Here is a 16,146-nt window from a genome sequence, read left to right on the forward strand (position 1 = left end):
GTATCTTCCGATTTTGACTATGAGGCGTGAGAAAATTATGGAGAGACAAACTAAAGGCCGCGAGCAGAAAAGGAGAAATAAAGAACCGCGCAGATGCAAATGATCGTTCCACATAATTGCAATTTACATCTGGAATTTCTATATAATCTTCCTCCTGTGCGACTGCGACTCGGCGGGCGCCGCAGAGGGGAGCAAACACTAGCTGTCTTTATACGATCACGCGTAACGCGGTTACTCGGTTCGCGCCTTCGCTCGGCTTTTTGCGATCTCTCGAAAAGAAACGCGATCTCGCGCTCTTTCTTTTTCTCTATCGTCGGGCATAAATGCATGCCCGATGGGGCGACACGGCAGCGCAGCGCGTCCGATGAAAAGAAATATTCATGAGCGAATACAAGAAGCCGCGTTCCGAGAGTCGCGCGAGCGTCTCGAGATCCTCAGATATCACACGCGCGAGAAGATACGGACAATCGACGTCAATCGTGGCACATCTTCATCCGCCGTGCGCGTTTCAATAACGTCAATAACGGTAGAGACTACAGCCTGTACTTACAGTTGTTACATGAACTTCATATCGAAAAGGTGCATCAGGCGAGACACTAAGAATGAAGTTTCACACGCCGTGGAACGGTCTACTCACGTTTTAGAGTACGACTGAAAATGCTTAGATGATTCTAAAAAGCGGGACGTGAAGCTTGACACAGTAAAGGAATTTTACAAGTTTTATGGAATATTAGACGCGCGATGAATTACTAGATTTTACGTTACAAAATGAATTGTATTTCAACAAAGATATTAAAGAGAATGTTTCAATAATCGTAGAGACAACTCGAGTCGAAATTTCGGTACTATTTTGACACTTTTAAGGATGATTTACACCTACTTAGCGGATCTATACACCTACATAGACCAGCAACAGCCTACTTTGATGACATATTTTTTTACTCCTCCCTTGAATCTTTAATTCTAAAACTTTACTCTAACTCCTATTTAAAAGGACCTGCTTTAATGCTAAATTGGCAAAAGTAGAAATTTCCGACACCATCAGTTTTAAAGTAGGAGTAAATTTTGTACTTGCAGTTCGGCCTCTTTTACTGTCTTAGGTTCTACTACTGTATAATAGAATTAAAGGTTCAAACACAGGGCCAAAATTTCGACTCGGAAAGTTATCAGTTATGTACTTTATCAAACACGAGTGGATAAGCTATGAAAAACTAGATCAAAACTCTGGCTCGTGTAAAAATATAAGAATAAATGGATTAATATTCACATAGTATATTTTATTTTATTAAATAAATTAGATCGCGGACGACAACGCGTCAAGTAATTCGCGATACCTGTCGACTGGTCGAGTTTCACCGAATGAATGATAACGCGGCGACTTTGTCGTAAACACAACGCCGCAGCAACGAACCAAAGCCCAAGAACTTTAAGTTATCATCTTGAAATATTTAATTTAACTTCGTAAAATAAAATCACGCCGAGTATTCGTTGCAACTCAATGAATGATTTGTTACATCCTACGCTTTGTTTTGCCAATTAATCATCTAATAACGATTCTGTCTGATTGACAGTGTTTCGGAATAAAAATATAGTAATTACTTGAATTTTATTTTTAATTGTCGAATTTATCTCTGATTGATACAACAAATTTAAATTGATTGATTGTACAATAAATGTACGTAATTAATATCAAAATTTTCATTCTCACAAGCTAAACGCAAATTATTTCTTTTTTCATTCAATCATGATTTGAGTTTATTACTCAATTGTTAAAAATGGCCAATCTATGATTTTAAGAATAGTTTTCTTCGCGCTGAATAATTTTAATGCTTCAAAACTCTATTAGATTTCTCCTCACGTTTCTCGCGGAAAAGATCATTCTCTTTTTGAATATCCGGAAAAATGTCACAAACAGCTTCTCTCGAGAACCAAATTAATCGCGAGAAACGAAGCTCAGACCGTGTCGAGACAAACTCCATCTGAGTTCCTCAATTAAATCGCAGCTGCAAAAATGATGTAACAAATATCAAATTGACTCCCAAGATGTTTTCATTAAACCGTGTCGCATCTCAAGGTTGGTTTCAGTCGAGTTCTTCAGCAGAAACGTGACTATAAATACGGGCGTTAAGCGAATCGCGGACGATCGAGACGCGAGTGCGAAGAACGAGAGACTTTCGAATGCAAGGCGGCCGCGCGGCTCGCAGACCTCAATGAAATTAACAAATTATACCCCTAATACTGAATAGTAATATAACGTGCGCGAGGTGTCCGTGTCCTTTTAGATCGAGCAGATTTCGCACTGTGCACGAACTCTCTCGACCGGTCCGCGCGAGGAGAGGCGAGGCGAGGCGAGGCGAGGCGAGGCGAGGCGAGGCGAGGCGAGCCGGCGCGCGGCCGTCCTCGCTTTCGCTTTTCTTTGGCAACGCACGTGATTCCATACGAGCTATATGTACGTTCGTTTACCGGCACCTACCACAACGTTACATCGAGACATACGGCCTCTAAAAATAGGCGCGGGACACAAACGCGCCGGCCTATCGCGCCGCGCGATCTATCGCTTGATTAGCGCGCACGCTAATCGCGTCGCGCCGCTCAAGCGTCGACCTCACGGTTACGAAATGAACGCAGCCGCTCGTCGTCCACGGAATTCGACCATTTCCTAGGCCGATATCACATTTGTCGCGCGACAAATTTTTCAAGCGTGTCGATTGGCTGCAGGGCAGATAATCTCTCAAGAAGAAAGACTCGAAAACTTTTCTACTCAGCAGCCAATCGACATGCCCGACAAATTTGTCGCACGACAAATATGGAGGAAAGGCCTTTGTTATGAGATAGCACGTTTTCAACACCCAAATTCAATCGCAAATCTGTTTTTGCAACGATTATACAGTTCAAAAATGAATTTTCCACTAAACGGATTTCGCTCCAAGGGCAATAAAAATTCACGGTGGAATCAACTGATGACGCCTGTTAATTTAACCGATACTATCCCGTATTAGGATCCTATCTCGTAATAGGGGACTTTCCTCTAATATTAGCCTCAGTCGCGATTGAAGGGAGAAGACGGGGGGGACACTTTTCTCGAGGCTGCAGAGCGGAAGGCGTATGAAATATCACCTCGTTAGAACCGGGAAATCGTCAGAGTTCATCGACACTCTAATAGTCAACCTGTCAAGTTTTATGACACAGGCCACTGGCCGGCGAGATACCAAGTGCAACGGACCGGCGAGCGTTTTGCCGCGGCGCGCGGCGTAAAACGCCTCCACGGGGGATTTGCCTCGCTATGGTGGGCATCATCGGCGCGTCTCGGCGCGACGACGCAAATTGGGCGGAAGAAAGGCTCGATTGCGAAACGGGGCGCGTTACCGCCGACGGGGCGGCGACGTGACAGCTCGAAAAGAGAATCGCGAGGCCGACGGCTGAATCCTACAGAGTTATCCGCCGCGTTTCTCCTCGCAATTAGAGAAACGCAACCCTCGCGCGTCGCAACGAAAGTCGTCCGTCTCGAGCTGTCGCTCGCCGAGAGGGACAGCTCTAAATGCGACTTTCGACGTTTCCCGTCTGACGTGGCGTTCCGTCCGCGCGCCGCGCATTGAGACGCGGAAACAATGATACCGTGCCGGTGAAAACGTCGTGGAAAAAGCTCCCCTGCCCGCTTCCGCTCCGCGCCGCGGCGAGTGACCGAGTAGCCGTTTCCAACACGACGAAAGTACTGCCGCGCCCAGTAGAATCAACGTTATTCCGTTAGTCCAACGGTACGCGCATGAGTACACAAATGCAGAATACTTTCGACATGACGCCAGCCGTGTCGCGACAACGTATCGGCGCGGCCGATTTTAATGAGCGCTCGCTACCGCGCGAGCGTTAATCGCAAACGGCGAAGATGGCGGCGCGGAAAATAATTTTTCGCAGAAAAGGCGAATTACTCAGCACTTTGGAGCAGGGTTGGTAAAATTCTACATTTTTGGGGGAGGGGGGGGGATAAAGTCCACGCCAGTGGTAAAAACCGGCAAAAACTGGTCTTCTCTTATTAAAAACGATAAGATAAGTAGAAAACTTTTAGAAAGCACTGCAAAAAAGTATTGTTTTTCGCATAAACTAAAAATTAATATGAAATTTAGCATCTCCGAAGTTCTCGCTTTAAAAATATCTATTAATTTCAATAAAGTTTTTTTAATTAAAAAACTTATATTGCTTTCTTTTTAAAATAGTAATTAATATGATTTAGTATTTAAAACAAACATCTTTTTTCATAAAGACTATGAGAAAAAGACTAATATCTATATAAATATTTAATTAAGTATTAGTCATTTTTATAATGTTTGCCAATTTATTCCATTGGATAAAGTCCGGGACGATAAAAGCTGGAATTTACTACGGTTTTCTCTACCCCCTGGATTTTTCCAGCCAACCCTGCTTTGGAGAGACTCGTACTCCAGTGTCCAAAAATCACATCCAATGCAGGTACAGTTGAAGCTATTCAGTTCCAGACCCGCTCGAAGGCGGCCTGAATTTTTCGACGCTACGATAAAATTATGAGAAAGCGTACTTCTCGAACGCTCTTCGTGTATTTCACTTTCTATCGAGGGCTTCATGGCTGACTGGCGCATCGTGTAAGTCCGATGGACACGTTACAGCGGATTGCGACGGGCGGTTTCCATCATGCTGACATTGCAGCCGCTTCATTTGCATTATATACAAACCGTGCTATAAATACTAAACGCCGGAAAACAAGCTGGGAAGGAACTGGCGATTGTTTCAACGAGGCGGCGACGACTTCAAGTTTTACAAAATTCAGGAAACGTTCAGAAATCAATCGTCGTCTTGGCGGAAGTTAAGCTTTAAACTTAGGGAAAAAAAACGCTAAACTTGCCCCCCCCTCCCGTGTAATTTCACGTGGTTTTCAACAAAATCTAAAGTTGAAGCCGAAACTTAACTGCTGAAATACATGATGCGGGAAACTGAAAGAATGTGACGAGCGTGACAATGATGCTTCCGTAAATTCGATCTTCGTGGTGGAAAGATCGACTCAGAAATGTCCGCGGTCGAAAAGGAGCGCGCGACTTCCGGGGCTCCCCGGGATACCAAACGGACGTAAAACGCGCAGCGTGTACGCTTGCGAGCGGCGCATAAATTTACGACGCTGCGAATTCGCTACTGGCAAACTCGACGCAAACACCGCGGAATTGTCACTTCGTGTAGCACAATTAATAGGTCCGTCATTTTTTTCGTATTGCCTCGGTCCCATCCGCCATTATTTGGGTCAAGCCAATGAGAGAAAAGTTGTACGTGTGCACTGAGAAACATTTCCATCGGACAAGCCAATGAAATAGTGTTTCCGAGGGTTTATTTTTCCGATTAAATTACGTATATATCCGATGAAATGCAGCTACCGGTGAAATTTAATCGACGAACCGATTATATTGTTCATCGGATATACAATTTAATCAAATATATCCGTTTGTTATTATGTAATTGGATTCTCCGATTATATTTAATCGGATATTTTTCTCAGTGTGGTAGTATAGCTTCGATGAATACGTGCACACACATACGTCGCTAGATCGCTGACCAAAGCAATGTCGGAATACCAACGTGATCGGGACCGCAAAGAACAAGGGGCCGACAGAGAGTGGACCTACTAGTTATACCATAGTGACATTTGTTTCGTGTTGCGTCGATCCCTTCTGCGCATCCGCCATTATTTTGGTCAATGAGAGAAAAGTTGTATGCGTGGTAGTGTAGCTTTGACGAGTACGTATACACACATACACACGCCGCTGGATTGTTGACCAAAGCAATGGCGGAATACCACGTGACATCGGGACCGCAAAGATCAAAGAAGCCAACAGAGAGTGGACCTACTAGTTATACTGTGCTTCGTGACGCCCGGTCGATTCGAAAGGCGAACCACGCTCGTTTGGGACACGCTCGTCTATTGCGATCGCTAACTCAGGGGGGATCGCGCTTATCGTCACGTCCGGCAAAGGTTGCGCCTTACTTACCTGGAAGTGCAAGATAATGGTCCATATCAGGCCGAGTGTGAGCTTCGGGTTACCATCCACGATATCCTCCGCCCGGATGTTGACAAGCTTGATCTTCTTGTACCGTAAAAAGTCGAGGGCCATCTGCACGTTCTGCAGCATGTGAAAGCGCATACGGCCCCTCTCCCGCGGCTGGAAAACGCGATCGGTTTGTCGTTAATTACGTACGATATCGGGGACAATCGTCGCCGCTTCATCCAATTGTCGTACCCGGAGACCCAACCCTAGAAACTCGATGACTCGATACTTTGTTCCCGACGAAGTAATTAGCTTGAATTGACGAGGCGCCCACGCAAAAAAAAAGCAGATACGCGGATAAAACTCAACGGTCTAAATTGAGCTCGTCTAAGGGCCAGTTTCACAGACGTCGGTTAACTTTAAGCTTAGCTTACTTCATTTTTGTCTCTTTCTAACTGTTAGTTTAGAAAGAGACAAGCGTGAGCTATGAACTTAGATTAAAGTTAAACGACGTGTGGTGAAACCGGGCCTAAGGGCCAGTTCCACAAACGTCGGTTAACTGTTAACCAGAGTTAAGAAACGACTCCCTATCTTTTTATCTAAGGAGAGACAGAGAATCAATTAACCTTCGATTAGCGGTTAACCGACGTTTGTGAAACTGGCCCTAACACCGTTTAAGGAGAAAACACGCGACCGCGCTCTTACACTTTTAATATCTTTTTTTAGCTTCAGGAATTGGAAGAAGATACAAAGTTAAACCAAGATTAAAGTTAATCCGCATTGATAGAAACGGGCATAAGGGCCAGTTCCACAAACGTCGGTTAACTCTTAACCAGAGTTCAGTCGACTCCCTATCATTTTCTACCTTATTATCTAAGAAGAGAATCAATTAACCTGAGGTTGGCGGTCAACCGACGTTTGTGAAACTGGCCCTAACACCTTTTAAGGAAAAAAAACACGCGACCGCGCTCAGACACTTTTAATACCTTTCGCCGGTAATAATGGAGAGTAAATTTAGAAAGATCTCGCTGCGAGAGCATCACGAGAAGCAAGTACTCACAAGGTGCTCGCCGGAGAGCACTTCCAGCAAGGAGATGAGATTGTGGCCGTCGCGTAGATCCTCGAACAGGTCCCCGACATGTCTGCTCGCCTGCAACAAAGTCCAAAAGGGGCGAGTTAATTGCCGCTTTTCACATTCGGGCCGAGTACACATCTGGCGGCGCGGCAGAAAAAAAAGACACATCAAAACGACTGACGCAGGAGAAAAAGAAACCACCGAGAACCAAGTAGGAAAATAAGAGTGCGTGAGGGCATAGTCCATCGGCGATGTACTCAAGCGATTACCATGAATAGAAAATGAAGTGAAAAAAAACCCGCAAGAATGCCGAGTTACGCATAATGTAAACAGCGAAAGCGTAGGATGTAATAGCCGTGGATGGGAGTCAAATGTGCACAGGTATCGGCGGAATTACAGCTGCTGTTTGCGCGTGACGTAATAAAAATATGCCACACTCGCGGATTGTTTCTTGCTGCTCCGATGCTCGTACGCGCAATTTCGGTTCGTGACCGAACGAGAGAGGCAAGGGCGGTAATTAAACGGGTACAATGTCAAAAATCATCGGGATGCCTGAAATCGTTGCTCGTTTGCCGCGTGCCGACGTCCGAATCCGATTACGCGTAAACGCATGCTAATTTGCAGACCGGTTTTAAAAACACACATCAAGCTCGGCGCATTCGTTACCATATCGGTCGACCAATGGTCAACTCGAGCATGCATCGCGGATACGTCATCTCGCGCAGGTGTTAGTCAGACAATGACGCGTTAATAACACGGAGGAACAACTCGTTACAAGGGGAGGCCACCTCGCGCGATAACGGGCGACGATACGCCGCATTGCTCGCACTCGTAATTTCCTTAAATTCGTGACGTCGCGGGAGCGCAGGGTCTACAGCGTACAAAAAAAAAAAGAAAGAAACGATAAATCATGCATGTCGCCGCGGCCGATAACGAACGAGAGCTATGAACTTACGGTGGGGGAACAGCATGGTTGGTTGTTCACAAGGACGCACACGTGTAGGCACGTGTAAGTCTGAAAAAGATAGCGATGAGAACCCGTCACCGTGGATTAGTAAAGGGAGCTCGCGTGGGCGCGCGGGCGGATAACGACTTTCTCGTGGCTCGAGGACAATCATTTTTAGGGGGGTTCGAGCAGCTGGCGCGATCGAATCCCCCTAATGTGATATCAAAAAGAACGCCCTCCCCCTCCTCCCCCCAGATTCGTCACTTCCGTGCCGAATATTTCCGGTTAAAAATACGTAAGATTGACGTACTTTGGGCTGCTGAAAGTAAATGTCGCGGTGCAATGAAATTGCGCCAGAGTTTCTACTTGTGTGCGCAGCCTTTAAAATAGGAATTATCCGCCCCTGCGCGCGCGAGCGTGTGCACTCGCGTGCGTCGCACACGCATGCACTCTCGCGTGCGTCGCGTGTCCTGCACACAGCCAGGTGAGTAAATGTCAAGCGATTGACAGAACAGCCGTGTGATCCGCCTCCCATCCGCCTTTCGCAACCGTGACTAATTGCAACAAGTCGCGTCTACGCGAGTCTTAAAGGATGATTTCGACGCGTTCCATTTAACGACATTGCGACACTCGTTTCCTTTCTATCGTCGTGTGAATGGGATTAATGGCGGTACGCCCGTTTATCGAAAGAGTCCACGACTATATCGCGCGTGTCGTAAAGTCCGTAAACATTGACACGATTCGGCCGTGAACGTCGCGATGCGTGCGCCATAAAAATACGTTATAAAAATGGCAATCAAGCGGTGGCTCTAAAGTTCCACGGAGAAAAATCTGTCTGCTCCAATATACGTATTTTCTAATTAAAAAATTTTAACTACAGTAGAAACTTTACGAAATCACTTATGTAAATGTTCAACTGTTATATAATAATTTCAAGTATCGTATACAGCCTCAACTATTCGTATTTGTTATTACGTTTTATTAACTGCACTGAGACAAGCTCTTCCGAACGTAGTTCGCAAACGCTTCCTACCTCCGTTAGATTAATTCGTTAATAACAATCTGCAACAATTGCGTTACTGTAATTCTCTTACGTTAAGCCGCGTGATAACAAACCGTGACGGACAACCGTTCGCCAACTGTCGGCAAACTCCGTTTACTTAGAAATAATAAACAGCTAACTTCGGCAGTTTTAAGGTTCTATAACTGGAAGTACTTCCGCGCAAACTTCTTTCATCTTAATCAGTAAAACACATTCCCGAACTTTGCCAGACCCATCAGGAATTACGTCTCGCGTAACGAATGCGCGATATATAACACGGGTTTACATTTAACTTACAAAATTATTGTTGAAAAAAAAAGAGTAAGAATGCAAGACATATTAAGGGAGCTATTACAGTCACTATCTTTGCGTGATAAAATATCTTCTGACGCTTAAATTAGCTGTCGTAGACCTCGTAATGAGTGTTCAATTGCCTTGCACAATATGATTGATTGCGAGCGTCTCGTCACATCGACTGTGATTAGTCACTTGGCGCGGCGAGACCGTCGAAATCCCTCGCATTCTGAAGTCACGAGCGAAGGGTCGGATATGCGGTAAAGGGCAGGACGGGAACATTACTGCCGGTATGTCTTGTTCTGTCGCGTGACGCGACTCCGTAATTCCTGACGTGCCGTTTCGGCATGAACGCCACTTTGTCATAGAGGCACTAGAGAGGCACGGGAGAATAAGAATAACAGATGGGACACGTAACGGTACGAATGAATGTTTTTACGACGGTAATGAAAGTAATTACACCGGCCGTTGCGAACTGCGTTCGTAATTAATATGCGCGTTAAGAAAAGCCTTTAAGAGGAATGCGCGAGCGCATTCGAGGACTGACACATCGTCGCTATTATCATTGCGGTAACGATCCTCATTATTTCAAATCTGTCGCTTATAACCAGAACAATTAATGTCATTCGCGCAGCGTTTATTTTATAACCGGACCACGTAACGCTTCATAAATAGTCCGCAGTGAGTGTCGCAATGCACAGGCTGCATCTTTAGTTTCCCATATCCTAAAAGGAGTAGTGATACATACCTTGACGTATTTCCAGTGCTGCAGGAAACACAAAAAAGCGAGAAATCGATGTAGTTGCAGTAATGATTTACATATAATTAATTCAATCGCGTGGGAGGACACGGGGCGTTGGGCACAGCAATTCACTCTTGGTCTTATCGTCGACGGTAACGTGTAATTATCGTAATTATTGTTACGATAAGAATGTGGATTGTGGATGCGTTCGTTGAAATGACATTTTGTTTTCAGATAATATACATTTTGCGCGGAAAAATTTTTCATCGGCTTCGTTATTACAGATCGTTAGGCCACGTTCGCCATTCCGGCCTCGGCTCGCGCAGATCGTCCACTTCCGGTATACGTGATTCCGCGAACACGGTACAAAGTCCTGGCAGCGCGAAGCAACGAAATTGCTATCTACGGAGAGCGATTCGCACAACTTGCCGCGTTTTGACCAGAATACGGTAGAGAACAACTGAAGAACAGTTAAAGGCTTTGTTCCTCGAGGAAGTATCCGTAATAATATGAATTTTTCGGAAGAAATATAAAGCGTACACTCAAGTCTACAAGTCCACAAGGATGTTAAGTAATTTATTGTGCAATTTAAAAATAATTATAGACTAGAATCGTTAAATAGATATGACGAGACTCTGCCTCTTTTATTCATTAACCGAAACGTAGAATTACTTATAGCGAATTCGATTGTTTGCACCAGTGCGCACTGAGTGCGCACTAAGGCCTGTCAATTTTTATATTTAACTTTGCCTTAAATACACGTTCAAAGAGTATTTAGCCGTATATAAACTGATCCGTATTTTTGGCTAAATTGACCGTAAACAAGCCTTAGCGTGCACTCAGTGCGCGCTAGTGCGAGCGACCGAAATCGCTATTAATTTTATGGGTAACAATGTATTTTAACATCCGGAAATTTTCAATTTAAAGATTCTATTATTGAAACAACACGACGGGCAGCGACGCGTAGAAAAAGCGACGAATGCAAATGGGGCGCCAGTGGTATCGCGGTTACGTAAGCGCCGCGGATTCGTACTGTGAATCAAAGGCATGCCCGATCGAGAGGAACGCTAAAAACAGCTGTAAAAGGCTCTCTCCTCTCCCTTGGACGCGTTCCTCCCTTTAGGGGGGCTCGCTCGTGCCTGCGGACGGCTGTCGCGGCGGCGGCGCCCCGAACAAGTTAGGCGCTGCTCCACCTGCCCTACAGCCCCACCTCTGCCACCCGGGCGGGAGGTGGTAAATCGGGAACGCGGCACTCTCGAAGAGGGTTTCCGAATAAGGTCAGGCTCGCAAGACCAAACGTGGGCGCGCGAAACCGACCGGCCGTGGGTCGATACTGGTAACCGGTAATCGCGCAACGCGTAAATATCGTCGTTATTTTTACGATACTCCCCTGTGTCGCGAAATTGGCCATTTCGAGGTTTCGAGATGCCAATGAATTCAGCCTCCCAAACTCCGCGGGATCTCTCGAGAGCGCCAAACGTTCTTTTAACTTGCAGATTTTTGCTCGATCTAAAATCGATCTTCTCTCGGCGAACGTGCCGGGGCGCCATTGGCTTCAACCAGGGTTGGCGGGAAAAATCCAGGGGGTGGAAAAAACATGGTAAATTCCAGTTTTTACCGTCCCGGACTATATCCAATGGAATAAATTGGCAAAAATTATAAAAACTAATACTCAATTAAAATGTACTTATATTAGTTATTTTTGTAGTCTTCATGAGAAAAGATGTTCGTTTTAAATACTAAATCATAGATATTAATCACTATTTTAAAAAGAAACCAATATAATAAGTTTTTAATTTAAAAGAAATTGTTTTATTGAAATTAATACATATTTTTAAAACGAGAACTTCGGAGATACTAAATTTTATATTAATTTTTAGTTTATACGGCAAACAATACTAGAAGACCAGTTTTGGCCGGTTTTTACCACTGGCACGGACTTTTTCCAAAAAATGTGGAATCTTGCCAACTCTGGCTTCAACGGTTAGCGAACGTAATTGTCGGCGACCGCGCGTTGCTGTGCAAAAAAATGTTTTCAGCTGAACTCGCGTGTCGCGAGGGCGAAGCTCGAACGAATGATCCGCGAGGGCGAAAATAGCTGTTGACGAACGTGTTGCAGTGCGAAACTTTTTCAACCGAACTCGCGTGTCGCGAACGCGTAAGTGTGCGATACCTTGACCCTGCAGTCGTATTCGTTGCACCGAGAGAGGCCGCCCGCACCCGATCGCACGTATTAACAATAGAACGTTATGTCGAGTTACGAAGGTGCACGTGATACACGAGCCAGCGTGGAAGGCCGCGATCATTAAAACGCCATTCACACGGAGCGTGCTTGATGCGCGCAGGTATTATACTTTGCCGCAATAATACCTGCGTTCAACGAGATCACGAGACGTTTCGACGAGAATAAAAGACGCCCGCTATATCATTGCGACAACCTCGACTGTCAATTTCGGCTAAGATCCATTTCCAAATTTGTATTGATGGAAAATACACGAAACGCTTCAAGATATTTTTTAAAATCCTTTTACATAAGCGAACAATCATTCGCGAAAATGTTCTTTTCCGAATAATCTCTCGAGAGTTGTTAATATTCGAGCCGACAAACCAGAAATGAAAAAATGTCGGCGATTCTTCGCTTCTGGGACTGGAACAATATTTTCCAAGTGCTCACGGGTGAAAATTTTTCTTCCGGAAAATTGACATTGTCTCAAGAGTTCAGATAATTCCTCAAGTGTTTGAAAAAGAACATAACTCAAATCGAGTCTGTCGGAAATTCGTAACCAATTTAATGCAATTAAAAAAAACCTAAAGTACAGTCGGATGTCCACTTTTTATATTCCAATCGTCGAAGCTCTGTTCAATTTATCAAGTGTTCCAAAGTCTTTCGGACAAATGTCAGGATTCCCTCGGTATCGAAATTCTGAAAGCGGGCTGCCGACTTGAGAGATGATCCCGTTTTATTCGCGACTGACGAAAGAAGCGCGCAGCGAGAGTGAGGCGAGGAATGAGAAACGGTGGGCAGGAAACGGCACGACAGAACGATGCCAGCTTACGATAATTATACGTCGACGGGACAACTCCACCCGTATACGGCCGTGATTCGAACCATTCCCGGAGCCGCCGACCCGGTCTGCCTCGCGGCTCGACTCAACTCGAGTCGACTCTCGGTGCGGCTCCGCCGTGACGGATGAATCATTGTCTGTATTAAGTCCTGACTGACATACGCGCGGTGCATACCGCCGGACGAAAGCGGCCACGGTTTCTTCGTGTCATGATTTTCTCTCACTTAAGTGTAATTGACGAGTTAATTGAATATTTATGCATATACGTGGATGCGCGCGCAAACAGCCCTCGCGCGGATGGCGGAAATGTCTGCGAGCGTATCTGCTTAATACAATTGAGCAGGTTTTAATTAGCATTAAAGCCCGCTTAAAAAGCTCGAAGGCTTGATAGCTCGGTGCCGAACGCGATTATCTCAATCTTCTACCATCTTCCCCGATAGAAAATGCCAAGGAATAGCAATAATTACGAAATATCTTGCGTAATCTGATTAATATAATCTCGCTCATATAAAATGACCCGCTTGCCAATTATTTCAACAATTCAGCCGACAAAGTGTCCGCCGTTGAGCTATTAAATCTTATCGGTAAACTTGCAACGTGGCAATTGATGCGATCGTCTACGTAACGGTGTCTTCTCTGTCGGCTTTATCCGCGATCGATCGATCGATTTAAGAGGCATTTAGCAAGAACCTCACATTTAACAATGATTCATAAGTACGGCCGACGTGGCGCGAAATAACGCGATAATAAGATACGTCATACATACTTTATCACCACGTGGGAAAACGATCTGCCTCGGCGCGTCGCCGAAAGCGCCGATGTTCACGGGTTTCTCAGGATTGTATTCGCGGTATGCAAATATTCGCCGCAAAATCCCGACTGCAATGGCTGTCAAACGCGAGCGCGCGGTCCCTCACGGCGGAGAATTTCCAGCCGCGTGGCCATAGCTCGCGGTTACTCACGCTCGCTAAAGACCTGCAACGGACGGACGAGCGGTCCCTTATCGAGAAACGTTTGACCGCGTTCTTATCCCGGACATAGTACGACGCGGTAGCATGCCGGGAATCAAAGCTCATCGGTATTTTTGCCATTCGCGATCGGTATCTGGGCTCTCTCGCCACTCAACGATAATCCTTATCAGCGACCGGCGGTATCTTTGCTTCGCGACCGCGCGAGAGCGAAGACTCGAGACAGAAAAATAGACCCGCGTGTTTACGTCACGTTTCTTTCTTCTCCGCGTGGCACGCGGCCACAGACTTCTATGTACTAGAGGCTGGCCATAAGAGACTGCGTTTCCACCGAGGGTCAGAGTCGGGTCAGAATCGGGTTGGGGTGAGCGGTGGAAACACCAAACTCGAACCTGAATCTGAACCCTACCTTATAAAATTTTAATGTCAATGAGGTTCGATGGACCAAATGAGGTTCGGTGGAAACGACAAGGGTCTTATTAGGTTCCTGTAGTGTTGCCAACAGGTTAAATAGTAATAAGTAGCTTTTTGATTAACCTCGATTCTGTTCTACCTTAAAATTTTATAAGATAGGGTTCAGGTTTGAATTTGGTGTTTCCACCGAAGCGCTCACCCCAATCCGATTCTGATCCAACTCTAGCCCGACTCTGACCCTCGGTGGAAACGTAAGTCACTGTTCGTCAAATTCCTGCTAGTGAGAGAGAAACATAGGCTATCTCACTCGCAGGAATTTGACGAACTCTTATGACCAGTCTTTGATTACAGGGTCTCTACTATATACTAGGTGCTACCATAGTATAACTAGTATGCCCGCTCTGTCATTTATTTTGTTTTGCGTCGATCATTTTTTTTGTGAAGCCAATGAGACGGATGTTGTACATATGGTAGTGTGAAATTGGTGTAACAGTGTGACAGAATTTTATACCAAAAACATGGCGGAATACCACGTGATCGAAACCGAAAAGATCAAAGGACCGACAGAGAGTGGGCATACTAGTTAGCAGTCTAGTAGTATATAGAAATCTGTGCACGCGGCGCGGCGGCGGGACACGTCGGTGACATTTTCCGGCCGGTCGTTTTTGGGAACCGCGTCGTGTCATCGGAATTCGTCGATCTTTCCCTCGATCGCGCGTCGCCCACGTGTCGCGGCTCCGGGGGCCCCGCTGCCTTCTATAGTCGTACACGCTCCTCGCTACGCGTGCGAGCGACAAGGCACTTTCGACCCACGTGCGTGCCACATACGCAACACGGGGGCCGCGATATCGGGACCGTAATTGCGCAACGAGAGTTTGCTTATTTTTACGGGGCGATTCGCGCTCGCACACGCGAACGCCTACCTGCGTCGGGCGTTAAAAGCGGGGAGCGCGCGCGAGAAGGCGACGAGCCTGGGCCCCCGATCCTTTCGAAAGTTCGGAGGGACGACAAAACGGGACGTCGGGCCCCGTGGCGAGAACTCCGCGGAACTCGCGGCGTCGTGCCCCCCATATTCGCGAACCTCGATTGCCGCGCGCTACTAACGCATTTCCTACTTCCAGCGATTTTAACGCTCTCGCGACGCGCCGCGCGAGAGCCATTGTTCGCCTCGGCTCGACGGCGCGCTCGCCAGCGCATTATGCCGCTGTCTTTCGTGCAATTTCGCAGATTTATGCGCTTCGCCCGAGTACTCGACGACGTTATAAATTCGTCTTCTTCGATCGAGTAGAAATAATTCGAATAGAAATAAATTTTCTCTCGCGCCGTCGCCTCCTCGCGCCGAGATCGCGATTTACGCGAGTCGTAAATCCTTCGGCGCGGGACAATTTACCGCTTTGTGCGTGAAATGACAATACGCATTGCTCCGTGAGTAATTTCACCAAGTTGCACGGACGAGCGCATGAACGAGACGCGCCATTGCGCGTCGTCACGCGCAATTTTGAGACTTGTTTACCGAAAGGATGGGTGTCAAGTTGTAATGATAAGACCAAGATTTTTTTTTCAAAGGCCCAACAACCCCCAAATTCATAGCTAAGCGG

The 16,146-nt window shown here is 46.1% G+C and overlaps 1 protein-coding gene across 7 annotated transcripts in view; it reads right to left on the minus strand.

Moving 5' to 3' along the window:
* The window catches only part of LOC105560631 (microtubule-actin cross-linking factor 1), a 109,200-nt gene that overhangs the window by 65,723 nt on the left and 27,331 nt on the right, over positions 1-16,146 (minus strand). For 4 of the 7 annotated variants that reach the window (XM_012009909.1, XM_012009902.1, XM_012009901.1 and 1 more), the window contains exons 1-4: positions 10,108-10,383; positions 8,033-8,092; positions 7,063-7,152; positions 6,006-6,176 (exon numbers count right to left, since the gene is read on the minus strand). In XM_012009909.1, the coding sequence (XP_011865299.1) occupies positions 6,006-6,176; positions 7,063-7,152; positions 8,033-8,092; positions 10,108-10,368 (582 nt within the window). In that variant the 5' untranslated portion in view covers positions 10,369-10,383. Of the gene's footprint in view, positions 1-6,005; positions 6,177-7,062; positions 7,153-8,032; positions 8,093-10,107; positions 10,384-16,146 lie in introns of those variants that run through there. The other 3 variants (XM_012009904.1, XM_012009903.1, XM_012009907.1) reach the window with 1 other exon arrangement.

The sequence above is a fragment of the Vollenhovia emeryi genome, unplaced genomic scaffold (assembly GCF_000949405.1).
Source record: "Vollenhovia emeryi isolate VEMERY1.0 unplaced genomic scaffold, V.emery_V1.0 DF939226.1, whole genome shotgun sequence".
NCBI classification, from domain to species: domain Eukaryota; kingdom Metazoa; phylum Arthropoda; class Insecta; order Hymenoptera; family Formicidae; genus Vollenhovia; species Vollenhovia emeryi.